We start from the raw sequence: 16,316 nt of genomic DNA, 5'->3' as shown, positions 1-16,316 counted from the left end.
TAGATCCTCAACAGGGAGTTTTAACTGCATTGGTAGTTCATCCTTATGGGATCAAGGATGCACAACCTTCCAACTTAGCCATCTAAAAAGAGACAAAAGTGGGGACGGTAGTGTCTCCATGAGAACTATGTGATTGATTGTTTTGACTCCGCTTTCTTCATTCTGTACTATTTCACACCAACAATGATTTGCATACAGTAGGCACTTAATAAATATCTGTTCTGTGAATGTAAGCAAAAGCCTCTATGGACGAGCACTGAAACTTCATAACTTTTCTGAGAAATACAACGTAAGGGTCAGATACGTGACTTCAACTCTTCACTGCTTCATTTACTTAGGAAGAAAGGAAACAAACGTTGTCTGGTCCCGTGTGCCTCGGAACTCTCCTGGACCACCTACAAATCCGGGGTAGCAAATTCACGACGGAACTGAGGAGAGAACCGGAAGCTCCCGTGCCCCGCGCCCAGCCGAATCAAGCGAGGTCCTTTCATTTCCAGAGACTCATTCGTAGCCAATAAGCGCCAAGAAGGAAGTCTCGTGACTAAGTCTGGCCCTATAGCGAGGCTTCCCTTCCTTGGACCTGCCTTCCCTCTTTACTTCCGCCCCTTCTTCCTTCTTTTCACGCTTCGGCAACATGGCTGCTGCGACGGTAGCCTCGGGTTCGTCCCCGACATCGACCCCGGCCCCGACCCCAACCCCGGCATCTGCCCCAGATCCCGCCCCAGCCTCCGCCCCAGCTCCCGCATCTGCCCAGCCACAGGGCCAGGCCCCGGCGTCGGCGCCTCCTCCGGCTGCCCCGACCGCGGCGCCGGCCCCCCTCGGGCCAGGGCTCCCCGGGCCGTTCCCCGGCGGCCGCGTGGTCCGGCTGCACCCGGTCATCCTCGCCTCCATCGTCGACAGCTACGAGCGTCGCAACGAGGGTGCGGGCCGTGTGATCGGCACTCTGCTGGGTAAGCGGCGCCCTGCCACTCCGACCACCCGCGGAGTCACCGCCCCCTTCCCCAGCGCCTCTCCTGGCTCCGGTACGCTCTGCCCCCTTCCCTGGGAAGCCGCCTCTCGGAGCCTAAGTTCCTCCATCTGTGAAACCAGGGCGTTGGACTTGGGTGGCTTTCAAAGCGTGGGACAGTTTGTCCGGCATTCAAAGCCCCGTCCCCCCTTCCGCGCACTCCGCACCATTATATACCCGCGGCCCAGGGGAACAAGGTGCTTAACAGATCTTTTGCCGAACCGCGTTGCCATTTCCCGAGAGTTTGAAAAAGTTTCTTGTGGACAGATTGATAGATAGGAGCTAGAGAACAGTACGGGTGAGCCAAATGTGAATCACCCGATCCGAAGAATAGCCATCAACGAGTGGCTCAGTGTCAGATGGGAAGATGAGGATCCCAAAGTCCTGCCCTTGGCCCTCTGTTTAATTTTGATTCCCTCCCCGCCCCCCCCACCCCGGGATTTAGTAAAGGCAGAGGTGGTGTATTTACTGAATTTTCGTGTCACAGAAATCTGGAAAAGACAGCATCACTCCTGAAGTCTAGGTCAGTGGTTTCCAAAATTAGTTCATTTCAGGGATGACCTCTCCGACACAACCACTTCACCTCCCCCTCCTCTGTGCAGACCACCCATTTTCTCCCTCCTAGGCCAAGCCTCAACCCTTCAGGACAGTTTGGGCTGGCGCATAGGTGCCATTGAGAAAATTCCACCCTTGGATGAGTTGGCACAGATCACAAATCTCATTGTATTGCCTTTAGCCCCAGACCTACCCCCCTTCCAGACTTCCTTCTTACTGTCTTGGGTGCCACTGTCTTTCCAGTCACATAGATCAGCACCTCAGTGTTGTCTTCAACTCATCCACACATCTACCTTGTCATTTTTATGGCCACATCCTTCAAGCCAACATCTTGTACTAGCTGCAACAGCCTCCTCATTGGCCACCTTGCTTTGTCTTTCCCCCTCAATGATCCGTCTTCTGTGTGGCTGCCAAAATGATTTTCTTAAAGAATAATTCTGACTGTATCACTCTCCTGTTAAAATATGGTTGTGTTTTATAATATACATAGTTATTAGTACAGTAGTCTGTAAATAACGTATAAGTAAATATACGCATAATGGGGAAATGTACTCTAAAATTATTTACTGGTGCAGGTGCACAGTCAAAAAAAAAAAAGGTTGAAGACTGCTGACAGTGGAGTCAAGATCCACAGAGATCTCAATAGGAATTTCACCCCTCACTCACTACCCTGCCCCTACCAGTAGGGCACAGTTCTGCAGGAATTTAAGTACCTTCATTTGGGATAATATGCTTCTATAACTGCCAGTTCTTTTTACACAATGGCTGGAATCCTGCCTCAGGTACTTATTTCTTCTGTAACCCTGGGCAATTAATTCATTGGCTTTTCTCAGTTTCCACATCTGCAAATTGGGGTAATAATAGCCCCTTCACACAGGGTTATGAGAATAAAATGAGATAGCCTTAGCAGACCTTAAGGTGCCGTGTAAATGCTAGCTATTCTTCTTATGGCTTCCTCTTAACTTCTCATATAGACCACAAGCTTGGAGCCAGGATTTTGTCTTATAACTCTTTACCATCTTGATACTTAGCAGAGGACTGGCAAGCAGCAGGTGTTCCATTGATCCCCAACCCCAGGGGAGATGAAAGTGTAGGCATCAGCATCATAAGTTTATGGAACACTTAGGTTGACACATTACCGGTTTTCTTTTCTCTTGTAGGAACAATTGACAAACACTCAGTAGAAGTCACCAACTGTTTTTCAGTGCCACATAATGAGTCTGAGGATGAGGTGAGTGGGAGTTTGGGCATGGGCCATAACTGGGAGCTCTCCTGCTTCACATCAGGTAGCCTGTGGTCAGGGCACCCACAGGAACCACTTTTACTTGCCCTGCAGCAGAATACAAGGTTGGAGTCAGTTTTACTGCTTTAGTGTCAGGAGTCTGATATTACCATTTATGGGATAGAGACTGCTTCTTTGGGTGTCCTTTTCTTTATTCTCATCTCCCTAGTTTTACCACTGGGAGATCAGTTGCTTGGGTTTTAACCATGAATTTCACGTTCTCCTCTACAGGTTGCTGTGGACATGGAATTTGCTAAGAATATGTATGAATTACACAAGAAAGTCTCTCCAAGTGAGCTTATTCTGGGCTGGTAAGTCAGGCTCCAGATTGAGGCAGGGCAAGATGAAAGTCTTTCAGTACTCGTTGGGGAAACTTTGGTAATAAGCATGCTGCCTTTGGGACAGCTGTTTTCTTCTGGTATCCCAGACCTGGCTCTATATTTCTCCCTCCATGGAGTAAAGTTAAAATTAGGGGCAATTTCTTTAGAGCATCAGTTAACCAACAAACATTTATTAAGCATCTGCTATATGCCAGTCACTGTGCTAGGTATTGAGGATATAGAAAGAATGAAAAAGTACTTGTCAGGAAGTTGTGAGAGCCATCAGATACATTGACAAGTATACATAGGATAAATGTAAAATAAGTACTTAATAAATGCTTTATTTACTCATTCATTAAGAAGGAACATCCAGTAAGCAATTATTGGTGAAAGGCCGAATCTCAGGAAATTGGTGTGGAGATGACAAACCTATAGGAGCTGATGAGTTCCCAAGAGAAAGAGTGTAGAGGGAAGAAGGCTAAGGACAGAGACCTTGGAAGCTCCCACATTTAAGTACATGATATCTGTGGGGTTAGACCAGTTTGTCTTGGGTTCTTGCCCAAGGTCTCAGAACACTCCATGATTTTGTGTTTGCTCCCTGGCTGTTTAGAATGAGGTCATTTTCTGGTGCATATCATCCTCCATTTTCTTCCCCTGGCCTTTCAGGATTTTTCTCATTACTGGAGTCAGGAAAACCTAGGTTCAAGACTTAAGTTTGACATAGACTTGTGTTTGTGTAAGTCACTTAACTTGATTGCAGAGCAGCGGCTGGTGTGCGTTAGTATAGGGGCTGTCTTCATCAGGAGCTTCCTCTACCAACAGTTCTTAAACTTTGGGGTAGGAGGAGGAGGGAGTAAGCTCTCAGTTTAGTGGGTCATATCTGTTGTTATTTACCACATTAGAAATGAAAACAGATTTTTAGAATATTCACTTAAAAATTAAAAAACCATCAAAAGTTAACATTTTTATGAAAGTAACTTTTCTAAAATAAAAATATCAGAAGAGTGGAATTGTTTTACTATCTGAGACAGCTGAATTTTCATATCTGCTTTTACATTCAGTTGTTATGGTATATTGTTTTGGATATGATGAAAATCCAACCGCACAGAGTTGTTAGAAAAGGAAAGAGTTTTAATGGGCAAATAATATCTTAGTAGTGTCATGAAAATACTTTTTTTGACTTCTCAGATCTCCTGAATTCCCTAGAACCTCCCAAGGTTCTGTGGGTACACTTTGAGAATTGCTCCCCTATACCAATGAAATTACAGGTCTGTACTCTTTCTTAAAAAAAAATGACTAGGCAGGCTCTAGCTCTCGTCTATCATGGTTCTAATGCTGGGTCTTTGTTTAGGCTGATGCTGATCATACTTTGCTTAGGCTGAGAAGACCAGTGACCAGGTCACAGCACCTCCATACTTGGGAATTATTACTTTTTATGTGTATAATTGAGAGCACATTCTATTTGGGGCATGAGTACAGCAAATGCTAGGAGAGGCTGTGCAAAATTGGACTGGAGACAAAAGGTGTTAAACATAAAATGAACTCTAGGACTTGTCTTGGGAATACCAACAGATCGGGAGAATCTTGTTACTTAGAGTCAACTCAGTGATATCCAAGGCAGGGATAAAGATCTTCAATTTCATTGGGAGGATTACTAAAAAATAGTTATACCTCACATCTAAGCTCAGTATCAGTTCATTGGATTTAGAGTCAAAAGGATGTGGGTTTCCAGTATTAGCCCTGCTGTTTGTGGCCTTAGGAAGGTCACTTGGTTTCTACAGGCCCCAAGTTACTTGCCATAGAATGAGGGGGTTGGACTAGATGACATTTGAAGTCCCTTCCAAGACTCATTTAATTATTTTTACCCAATAGTGTCTGGCACATCACAGATGCCTAGTATGTGCTTGTTGAATTATATTTTCCAGGTATGCCACAGGCCATGACATCACAGAACACTCAGTGCTAATTCATGAGTACTACAGCCGGGAGGCCCACAGCCCCATTCACCTCACTGTGGACACCAGCCTCCAGAATGGACGAATGAGCATCAAAGCCTACGTCAGGTATGAAGCTCAGAGGGACCAAGAGCCAGCTTGGGGAATAGTCATAGACATTATGATCTTTGTGCATCAGTTAACTGTAAACAAACATACATCTGCTCTTGAACTAGCTGCCATAACCTATCATCTAGATCTTTGAAACCCTGTCATCATTGCACAAATAGTTGTTTACATAGTCATATGGTTTCTCGGTCCTTCTGGCCATCAGTGTCCCTCCTGCTCCCTGGTATCTACCAAACTTCATGAATGAGTGAATTAAAAGGTACTTACTATGTACCAAGCACTGTGCTAAGTGCTGGGGTTACAAATAGACAAGGCCAAACAGCTTTTGATCAAGGAGCTCCCACTCTGATTGGAGTGGATGGAAGGGACAGGTCATATGATAGTTCCCAGGGTTGTAGAAGGCTTGGGGACAGGGCAGAAAATAAGGCCTAGTGGTGACCAGTTCCAGATCATCCAAATCATGTGAGAAGGCATGCTGCTTTACATGGCCATCCTGGAGGTTGGTGGAGCCTGAAAGGGAAGGGATGGGACGAGTAAGGTTAGAGCCATTCATGTCAACATAGTCTCAAAGGGAACATGCTCGCTGCAAAAAACTGAGAACAGATTTGGTGTGTCGAAATGTGTCCAAAATCTTCTTTGAGCCTTGGCAGGGAAATCTTGGCCACTGCTGCAGACTGGCGTACACCTGGAGGGCATTCTTTACCCCAGTTTATCCATTACTCTGGTGCTGCTTGTTGCCCCCAGGGTCATACAGGGCTATATTTATGACACTGTTATTCTCTCTTCCCAGTGCTTCCATGGGTGTTCCTGGAAAAACGATGGGAGTGATGTTCACCCCACTGACCGTGAAATACGTCTACTATGATACCGAGCGAATTGGAAGTGAGTCACTCTCCCTCTACTGTCCCTGTAGAGTTTGTGACAGATACAGAGGCATTTGATCTGGCTGTGCCTAACTGTGACCTGCCTGTGGAGTCTTGAGCTGGCCCTCTGGCAGGTAGTTGAGATGGGATGCTGTCTGGGGTACTAGAGAGCACATCGGCAACTTTTTCCTTATATAAGAACCACAGTTGCTCCACCTAAACCATTCATAAGTGGGTAGCCCCTGTGTAAAGGATCTGAGTAGCAGCGATTTCATTTCATGTATTTGCTCCTGCTGCTTCTCTTCTCCAGTGTGGAACTAGGCTATACTAAAGAGAGAAACTTTGAAACCCTAACCTCCACCAAGAAGCCCTTGTGTTCCTATTTCCTCCTCTTATTCTCTAATTTAGACTTCCTCACTTTATTCCTTGCTCAGCATTGCCTAGCTGTGCTACCCCTTAGCTCCTGCTGCAGGTCAAAGGAACAAAAATCCAGACCAGTCAGACATAAGTGCTCTGAGCATTTGGGGCTCGTTTGTCTCGTCACTAGACTCTAGTGGGGGTCGTCTAGCTAGTTTGTGGCTGTTGATCTGCAGACGGTGGGGGGGGGGGGGGGGAGGGAGTTGATGAGCCCTATTCAGTCTCATCTTCATGTGCCTTGCTGTTGCCACGTGTCCTCCTTTGCTAGGATCAGTCTTTGAGTTCTAGGATTAACTGTATGTTTTCATGACAGCTGGAATTCTGTGCCCCTATTTTCCTGTAGGACATTGTGGGGGGCCTAGCTGGAAGGACAAGGAGACAAGCCTTTTAGTAGAATGTTTAGTAGCCACAGAAGTCACTTGTCTAGATCAACATTTCCTTCTCCCTGACTCACAGTTGACCTGATCATGAAGACGTGTTTCAGCCCCAACCGAGTGATTGGCCTTTCAAGTGATCTACAACAAGTTGGTGGGGCATCAGCCCGGATACAGGATGCTCTCAGCACAGTGTTGCAGTATGCTGAGGATGTGCTGGTGAGGGGGAACGGGAAGAGGGGAGAAAATATGTGGTGAAGGGGGGAAGCAGATCTAGAATGCTCCAAGGATTTGCTGGGAAGGGGGTGAGGGGCACCAAGGCTGAGGGGAAGCCAGACCATCTGAGTTACTCCTGCTGGCCACAGATAAAAAATGCATCTTTCCTGTTATAACGAAATCTCATTTTGGTATTCAGTCTGGAAAGGTGTCAGCTGACAACACCGTGGGCCGCTTCCTGATGGGCCTGGTTAACCAAGTTCCCAAGATTGCTCCTGAGGACTTCGAGACCATGCTGAACAGCAACATCAATGTGAGATCCCCAAGTCTTGGGGCCTACCTGTCCTTAGTTGCGTTGGAGAGGTTTATAATGGGGCAGAGAGGTGGCTGCTTAAAGAAGGGCAGTGATAATAGCTTCTGCCGCCCTTTGGGGGTACAGGGTAAAGAGTAAACTCTGTCCTGAACCAGCCCCATAAGCCAGAATAAGGCCTGGGAACAATTCAGTTCGGACCGTTAAATGCCTATGAACTACAATATGATATGCTGCGCTTAGGGACTGGACCCAAACAAACCCAAAGGTTTAAAAAAATGGACTTTTTGGGAGTTTATAGGCTAGTTCCAGTCTAGTAGGCTACATTCCCTTCCTTGTCTCCCCTTAGCTCCTTTTGTGACTTCAGGGTCTAAGCAAGGGGTTGAATGGAATTGGATCCAACATCCAAGGCAAGCCCTTTGGACACATTTCCAGAAAGGCCTTTTGGCCCTTGTTAATATTAATTCACCCTACAAAGCTGGTACTTGTTTGGGACACATTGAGCAAGCATTGTTTCCTCTTAAATTCAGTACTGCTTCCTAAGACCCTAAGGTTCCTTTGGGGTCTGTAGTTTCAGGAATGTGGCTGTCATTAAGTCCCCCTCCCTTTCTCAGGCCATTAGTAATAAGACAGATAGGACACGTAACAGAACTTATCAAGGCAGGAAATTATAGGGCCTAAAGAAGGTAGTTTTAGCTTTCGAAACATTCCTGTTATTAACCAGCCCCCAACCATTTCTGTACCAGAAGCCTGTTCTCTTTGTCCAGATTATTCTGCGTTCAGTCCTTTTGGCTCCCTTCCCCCTCCCCCGACCCTGACCATCCTTCCTAGCCTATCTCCCCCTCATCCATCTGACTTGCACAGTGCTTAATTCACAGCACCTTGTGAAAAATATACTTGTGCCTTGTTTGCACTTTTTCTTACCTTCTAATTACTTTGTCTTTCCTCACCAGGACCTGTTGATGGTGACTTACCTTGCCAACCTAACCCAGTCACAAATTGCTCTCAATGAGAAACTTGTCAGCCTGTGAGGAAACCCAGTGAGCAGCAGCTACAGCCAGGAACTCCACCTGATATGGGTCCTCCCTTGGCCCAACCCATAGGAGAGAGAAGAAGAAAAGTGGATTCTTCTTTAACCATCATCTTTAAGTTGCCTATTTTCTGTAGATGAGCTGTTTATAACTCCAAATAAACCACAGACATCCCTTTTCCCTCTGGGTAAGGGATTGATTGTGACCCATCCCTTGGGGGAGGGGCATACTAACTTGGAGGCTGTCTTGAAATCAAGAAATGAGTACTTTTGGAGGTGTTGGGCAAGGAAGGATTTCTTGGACACTGGGAAGCTCTTCAAAATCCTGATCTCCACCAGCTGGGGAAGTCAAGTCTCTTCCTCCTAGCCCTCCCCACGCCAATCCCTGCTGTCTTTATGTTCAGCCAGGCCAGCTTAGTTGATGACTGAGTTGACATACCAGGTTAGCGGCTTCTATTCTCATCAACCTGTTGTTATAACATTGCCTCATTTATATCATAGAGAAGATATATGACATCAGATATTGGGTGAGAGAGCCGTAGCAGTCTTTGCCACTTCTGATTCTCCTCCTGCTGCTGGTAGCGCTCTGCCACTTTTGTGCCATGCCCTTGCCTTATGACCACATTCTACCCATCCTTCAGGGCAGGCGAGGAGGGTTAGGCTTTGATTTGAGGTATGGGGACATGGGGCTGTAAGTCTAGAGGTAGAAGGTACCTTGGAAGTCATCTTCCCAACCTTATTTTACAGATGGGAGAAGTGAGGCCCAGGGAAATGGAATGATTCACCCAAGGGTGGAACAAGTAGTGAGTGCCCCTCCTGTTGTGCTGGCTGCAGAAGATTTGTCCCCATTTGCCCCTTGGAGACCTTCCTATAGACTCAGATATCCCCACTTCAATCAGAGGCTATCCTTTGTTCCTTTTTCTTTTTGTGTCTCAGCAACCCTCCCTGATGGTATTTCTTATTTTATATAGTAGTGTTTTTTAGAGAAGGTGTTTTTATAAAGCAAGTTGTTACCAGCAATCCTGTTCACCTATAACAAGCATGTATTAAGTAACTTCTTTATGTGGAGCATGGTGTAGTGATAGGTGCTGGGTGAATCCGATGAAACTCCATTCGATAAGCAGTAAGCTACCACTGTTCATCCTAGGTGCTGGGTATACAAAGGCAGAAACAAAACAGCTGATGCCCATAAAAACAGTAGAAGTTATGCCAAGAGCAGACTTGTGATGGAGCACTTGCTGTTCTCTAACATTTCACAAGCACAGCTATGGATTTCAGTGTTTTCAGGGTCTCCTAGAACCAAGCCAGCACTACACTTGTAATCCATGAAGTGTGTCCTTACATGGGAGATTGGAGGTTGCTGTAGATGTTAAGCCCATTTTTGAAGTGGTGAGAGAGAAGGAAAATTCAGGTGATTTGTATTCTGCTCTCATATTCCTTGGGCACGTATTTCATGGCCAGCTTTGTGCTGGGGTTGCCGAGAAACACTCCCTGCCCTCAAGGAGGTTGTAATCTGCTTGTCAAGGTTGGACATGTGCATGGAACAAACCCAAAAAATGGCATCAGTAGAGTTTATTGGTGTTGAGAGGACAAAAAGCTGGGGGTCAGGATTTAATGTAACAAGTACAGAGAGCTGAGCCTTAAAGGATGGGTAGAAGTTGGGCAAAAATAAAGGAGTGTTAGTTGGTAGCAGGAGGGATGAGGAAAGAATTAGAATTGGTAAGAAGGCCTCTTAGGATGGTCTGATTGAACCTTCAGTCCATCAAGAAGCCCATTGAATCTGATTTTAATTGTTAAATATTAGCACCATGGTCTAGTGAAAATATTTTTAATATATTTTGTATTTATTTAACTGAAGCAATTGGATTCAAATCCTAGCTCTGTCATTTGTTACATTTGTAACTTCAGGCAAGTCATGGCACATCTTTGGGCATCAGTTTCCTCATGTGTAAAAAGATGGGACTAAATGAATGACCTCTAAGGGCCTTTCCAGCTCTACATCTCTAATCCTATAAATGTCTACTATGCGTAAAGCACTATCTTAGCCAGCCCGCAAAGAAAAATGCAAAGACAGGTAATTCTTGTCCCCAAGAATCTTCAGATCTAGTTGGGGATTCTCCTAGTTACAAGTCAAAAAGTCCTATGAATTGTGTGGATGGAGAGTTGTGATTGCTGAGCTATTTACTATTGCTGGTCTTTGAAATACAGAATGGAAGCATAGGGAAGATGTTACAGGATTGGATGAAGATGAGCCAATGTCCTGGTTTTCAAAAAGGATGGATTTTGCGACGCTGGTGATTTGGAGGTTCATAGTTGCCCTGAGATTTTAGAATGTGGCATGCTAGGATTTAAACCTAAAGGGGTTGTTTTTTTTTTTTTTTAAATATTTCTTCCAGGTCCCTTATTTTACAGATGAAGAAACAGGCCCAGAAAAATTAAAGGGTTTGTAGAACACTAAAGGAATGATTCCTGATCATATAAAAGTGGGAATGTGTTCATCAAAAACAAGGCCTGTCAGATATGATTGACAGCATGAGGGATATCTTAAATATGTCTGGATTTCAACAAGATGTTTGACAGAATCATTGTATTCTGGTGGACAAAATAGAGTAAACTCTGGTGGTACAATGAGATGGTTTTAGAATTGGATGAGTAGGACCTGGGGCCTTTAGAACAATAGAATCTAGTTCTTTTTCATACCTGCTTTTTCTCCCTGATCTTTCAGGCCCAGCCTAGTTTATTCAGAGAGGCTTGTCACCAGATTGGAAATATAGCCTGCATGTGTCACAGGATTATCATGGAGATTAAGTGAGAAATGCATTTAAACCACATTAAATGTGTAAGCTGTGGTTTCCTTCCACAGTACTTGTGCAATTGTCCGACCTACTCAGAAGGAAATAGTGGCTGTTTCTGAGATTTTATAAGCTCAGGAATTTCTCTAAACTATTCTCAGAGTTAGTAAGAAGCTGTTGTAATGTCAGTACTCTAGTGGATCTCTGGTGTCCTTGGTTCAGTCCTTTCAATGACATAAATCACAAGCCATCCCAGCCTGCCCATCCTGAGAGATTTGTTCCTGCCCTCTACAGCTATCCATCCTCCTTTGCTCCACAACCAGTCCACTGTCATTTTCTCATACATTTCCCTGATGAAATCCTTTAGTCCTCTTTGGTTCAATGTTTCAGCCTCCTCTCATTGACCATGAATTTCTCCATTGCCCATCCATGATTCATTTTGTGTTCTTTGGTTACTGCTGTATATTCTATGTTCTATAGCTATACAATACTACCAGTAGAATATTGTTATTAAAAAGATGGACCTTTGTTTCTGGGAGAAGGTTGAGGTCATTAAAGAAGGTATGTTTTCCTGAAGGTTATTGAACCTTCCCTCTTCCACCTTTACTCAAAATACAAGTGGACAGGCTATGTTCATCTACCTGCATGTTAGGCCCAGTTGTCAATCCAGTTGTTTCTAGGCTGTAGACATTCTTCATCCACTTAGTTTTTCCTGTGCAGATAGTTGAGCCAAACTGAGTTGTGACAAATCTCTTCCAGGAGGCTCAGCACTATTTTAAGACATTGCAGTGAGCATAGTGTCCTACACGAACAGGAGTATCTGCAGGACTTCACCATACATTGGCAATCCCTCTTGAGTGTGGACTCTGTGGGATTGTCCATCAGTGGGGACCACCTTTGATGAGCATACATGATGCTGATAAGGATACAATCTAGACAACCAAAAGAGAGACCCACGAGAGAAAGGGAGTAAAGAAGAAAGGAGTAACCATACTTCTACAGCACTTTTAGGTATGAAAAGTACCTCTCAAGTATCTCATTTAAGCCTTACAATGACCCTGTGATCTAAGTGCTATTATCTCCACTTTATTCAGAAACTGTGACCTGCCCAGGATCTGAACATTCAGGTCTTAACTTGGGTCTGGTGCTTGAGGTACCAGGATGCCATGCTGCTTTTCAGGTAGCCCTTGGCTGTCCTTTTGTAAAGCTCTCACCTGCCCCATATGTAGATGAACGCAAATACACATTCCTTCAGGTTGTCCCTCTCTCAGTTGTCCCTGGACTAACTTTCATTTAGGTAAGTTGCAACATTCTTCATGTGAAGCAAGTTTGTGCCCTCCTGTCCTTGTAGCCCTCAAGGTCATCAGTGTCTCTCTTACAAAAGTGGGGCTTGGTATTGCATCTACCACACTAGCATCATTTCATTTTACATTTTTGAGGCACTTTACATAACATTATTTCACTGGAGCCTTGGGCCAGCCCTGCAAGCAGGGCACGACCCCATTTACCTTTGAGGAAACAAACCCAAAGGAGGTAAGTGGCTTATTCACATTCCCTAAGTGTAAGAAGCAAGTCATCCTGTCAGTGAGTCCAGCTCTCCTCTCCATCAGGCTGCTTTCGTTGGGGAGTAAAAGCATAGACGATGTTGGTAAGAGCCAGTAAGACAGGCCAGCTTTGTCTAGTAGGCAGTCCTTAAGGAGCCATTGTAGACTCTGGCCCAGGGAATGAAAAGGTTATTTTAGGGAAAGCTAGGCTGTAATCCCATGACCTTTCTTTTCCAGCCTTATTCCCAGTTACTTCCCTGTATATCATTGAGCCAAACTGGCCTGCTCACTGCTTCTTAAATTCCCATTTCACCCACCTTCAAGGTGCACTTTTGTGAAGTCTTCCTTTATCGAACTTCAGCGTCAGGCACATTTTCTCCCTCTTGAACTTCAGTGGTTCATTGTGCTTCTTATGGCAGGAAGCCTATATGTCATCCACCATAGGATCAGCTCCTTATGTGCTCAGGGACTAGCTGGAGTGTCTTCCTTGGCAGAGGTATAAGATTGGTCAGTTTCAAGATCCATGAAAAATGCCAGAGACCAAATGACATCATACTAAGACCACAGGTGACTTGTCCTTTTGGTAGGCAGGGGCAACACTACCGTGGAAAAGGACTAAAGCTGGTGCGGAAAGGACCTGTAGCCAACCAAGATACAAGCATCTCAGGCTGTGTTGGGGGAGTAACCCAAAGAGCACGTCTTTAGGCAGGAAGGATGTATTGAACCAATCACTTTTCAACGCAAAAGCTTTGGCTCCCAGGCTGGGCGCAACATGGCCAGAAATAATAATGCCAAAGGGTCACAACCACCACCAACTGCTCCTCTGAAACTTCCCAAAGGAAGGGCAACCAAGAACCACACCACATCTCTAATTCAAGCTGTTTGAATAGTGATAGCCGCTATCGCAGAAAGTGGCAGACAAATTCTTATTCTATGCTACTTTATATTAATTATTTTTGTATGTTCTTACTTGACCATGGATTAGAGCTGCCCAAAAGGGGAGTTGGCTGCCTTCGGAAGTAGTGCTCTCCTCTTCACTAGGAGTCACCAAACAAGTGAATGGCCACTTATCAGATGTGTTATATTAGGGTTTCTTTAGTAGACAATTTGAGGGCAGAGTCCTCATGTTATACATTTGCAACCTCTCCCTGAGGGGTCAAGTTCTAGGGGGTAGTGGATGGTAGTTGTGAAACAGAGATGGAGGAGGAGGAAATGTGAGGTCAAAGCTAAAAGCTCACCATTCTAATTAAAAGTAGATATGAGCACACAGTCTAGGAAAAATATACTACAAATATAGTGTGTCGCCCCCCCCCCCCCAAAAAAAAACTTCGCCAACTCTGAGACATGGAAAGTGATGTTTGTCTCCATTCGCCATGTGTTTCATTGCTACTTGCTGCTTAGCTGTTGTTTCTGGTTTTCAGAAGAAAACTTTGGCTATAGATTCTGACTTCCTATACAGCTGCAGGCAGCACAAGTGTCTTTGCATGATGCCTCTTTGAGCACTGTGGCACAGACAGAGTCCCGGCCCTCCAGCTCCTTAAAGTCCACTTTGTAAAGCATTAGAGAATGGCTTAAGACAGTGAGCAGTCAGTAGTTCTGACTACAATATGGCTGGTCAAGGAAGGGAGATTAGACTGAAGTAGTTGGGAAAGGCTACACAGAAGGGTTATGGGTGTTTAGCTGGGCCATAGAGGATGGACAGGATTTGGCTATAGAGAGATCGGGAGAAGGCATTTTGGTTGTAAAAACAGCATGAGGAAAAGTGTGGAATTGGGGGTGTGCTCGTTATTAGGAGACTAACCTGTTGAAAGATTTATGTCCCAAAGCAGTGGAAGTTAGGGTTTAATAGCCAAAGTAGGTTATGTGGGGCTTTGAAGGCTGAGGGGTTCCAGCTGAAGGTGGGAGAGTGAGCCGTTGAAAGTTTCTGAACAGAGTAATATGCTATAGGAAGATTAACAACAATAGTGTTCAAAATCGGCTGGACAGGGGAGAGACTACAGGTAGCATCATTGACCACTACTAGGAATGTTTCTTTGAAAACAGCACTGCTCATCATTATTTAGCTGGAGTATCTGAGAAGAGTAAAACATCAAGGGTTCAGAGCTACAGACCAACATACTGCCTAACCCTAACTGGAAGATGGAAGCAGTGACCCCTAGAGGGTCCCCAGGATTCCATGACCCCTGGAGGTCTGGGATCCGTTGAAGGTCGTTGGGAGTTGTAACTAAGATGGAAGTTTCAGATGTTGAGAAATGTGAAGAGGATCAGTTATTAAAAATTAAGGTATGATGGACTTCCCCCCCCCTTGAAGTAAGGTTCCAAATCCCTTGACCATCCCCCAACTACCACCCCAAGTCTTCACCCCAAACCAACTTCTAACATTTTTCCAGCTACCCCTCAAATCTTACCAGCTCCCCAAATCATTCTCCTAATTCTTCTAACTTATACAAACCACTCCCCACCCCAAATATCCTTTCCCCAAATCACTCTCCCAAAACTGACTCCAAGCATATTTTCCATCTCTCACTGAACCCTTTGTCCCCACAGAAGTTTAGAAATAAGTATCCAGTATCTGTGATAATCTTGCTGGTCCTTCAGTGGTTAGACAGTATCAGCTTCAGTGGAATGCATGGTATGTATCTGCTCACTACCTCTCCCAACCTCAACTCTCCTGTAACCAATATCCCCAACACTACTACCTCAAAACTCCCTTATCCAAACACCTGTATGCACCTAGACTTCATGGCCACTATGAGCTCACGAACATTCCAGGATAGCATACAGTTATGCTCCTTGTACCTTCTGGCCCTCTGAAGGACCAATGGACACTCACTCAGGGCTTCTTAACCTGGGAATCACAATCTGCCAAGAGGGTCTGTGAACTTGGATGTAGAAAAAAAAAAATCATCTTTATTTTCATTAACTTCTACCTGGATTTTAGGATTTAAAAACATTATTCTAAAAAGGCATCTTTAGCCTTCACCAGATACCAAAGGGGTCCGTTGACACATGCACAAAAAAAGAACTTATGCTGTGTGTGTGTGTGTGTGTGTGTGTGTGTGTATACTACTCTATAAATTTCAGATGCCATGTATCCTTTGACCCTATGTAGACTTGATTGTAGACCCCATCAGTCAACCAATCAGCAGGAATCCATTAAGCGCCCATGATACGTCAAATACTGCTCAGTAGTACAAATAAAAGTGAAATGGCCTCTGCCCTCTAGGAATTTGAATTTTATAGGGGGATACAAAGTGTACACTTATAAGTAAATAATAAATGTACAAAAATAAATACATGGTATACACAAACACTCTGAACCCATAGATATTCTAGCCCCATGGAGACTCTGGGCCATGGACACTACAGCCTAATTCACATTCTGGGTTCTTGGGAACTCAAACTTTTCAGGATCCACGGACACATGCCTCCATTCAAACTCTGGCCCTAGGAACAGAGAAGCCATGGACACTCCAAACCCATGTACATACAATCAGACCCTATATACATGGACATTCTGTCCCTATACACTCTGAACCTATAT

General features: G+C 44.8%; 2 protein-coding genes across 2 annotated transcripts in view; both read left to right on the top strand.

The window, feature by feature from the left end:
• The first annotated feature begins 607 nt into the window (after nucleotides 1–607).
• Nucleotides 608–11,067, top strand: EIF3F (eukaryotic translation initiation factor 3 subunit F). The gene is made up of 8 exons (XM_036763637.1): nucleotides 608–950; nucleotides 2,722–2,792; nucleotides 3,075–3,154; nucleotides 5,089–5,226; nucleotides 6,017–6,108; nucleotides 6,963–7,099; nucleotides 7,296–7,409; nucleotides 8,360–11,067. Exons 1-8 carry the CDS (start codon nucleotides 635–637, stop codon nucleotides 8,435–8,437), a joined length of 1,026 nt encoding a protein of 341 aa, XP_036619532.1. The 5' UTR covers nucleotides 608–634; the 3' UTR covers nucleotides 8,438–11,067.
• A 3,031-nt stretch (nucleotides 11,068–14,098) lies between these two features.
• The window catches only part of LOC118852877 (solute carrier family 15 member 2-like), a 49,877-nt gene continuing 47,659 nt past the window's right edge, over nucleotides 14,099–16,316 (top strand). Inside the window, exons 1-2 of the mRNA XM_036762586.1 lie at nucleotides 14,099–15,055; nucleotides 15,320–15,404. Of these exons, the coding sequence (XP_036618481.1) occupies nucleotides 15,002–15,055; nucleotides 15,320–15,404 (139 nt within the window). The 5' untranslated portion in view covers nucleotides 14,099–15,001. The remainder of the gene's footprint in view (nucleotides 15,056–15,319; nucleotides 15,405–16,316) is intronic.

This window comes from Trichosurus vulpecula, chromosome 6, assembly GCF_011100635.1.
Source record: "Trichosurus vulpecula isolate mTriVul1 chromosome 6, mTriVul1.pri, whole genome shotgun sequence".
Lineage (NCBI taxonomy): Eukaryota > Metazoa > Chordata > Mammalia > Diprotodontia > Phalangeridae > Trichosurus > Trichosurus vulpecula.
This window is presented reverse-complemented; position numbering and strand designations above follow the sequence as displayed.

Excerpts from the sequence above, each read along its gene's own strand:
- EIF3F (XM_036763637.1), top strand. The coding sequence starts at position 635 with ATGGCTGCTGCGACGGTAGCCTCGGGTTCGTCCCCGACATCGACCCCG. Across the intron at positions 5,227-6,016 it reads AGCATCAAAGCCTACGTCAG|TGCTTCCATGGGTGTTCCTG; the intron begins GTATGAAGCTCA and ends CTCTCTTCCCAG. Across the intron at positions 6,109-6,962 it reads TGATACCGAGCGAATTGGAA|TTGACCTGATCATGAAGACG; the intron begins GTGAGTCACTCT and ends CCTGACTCACAG.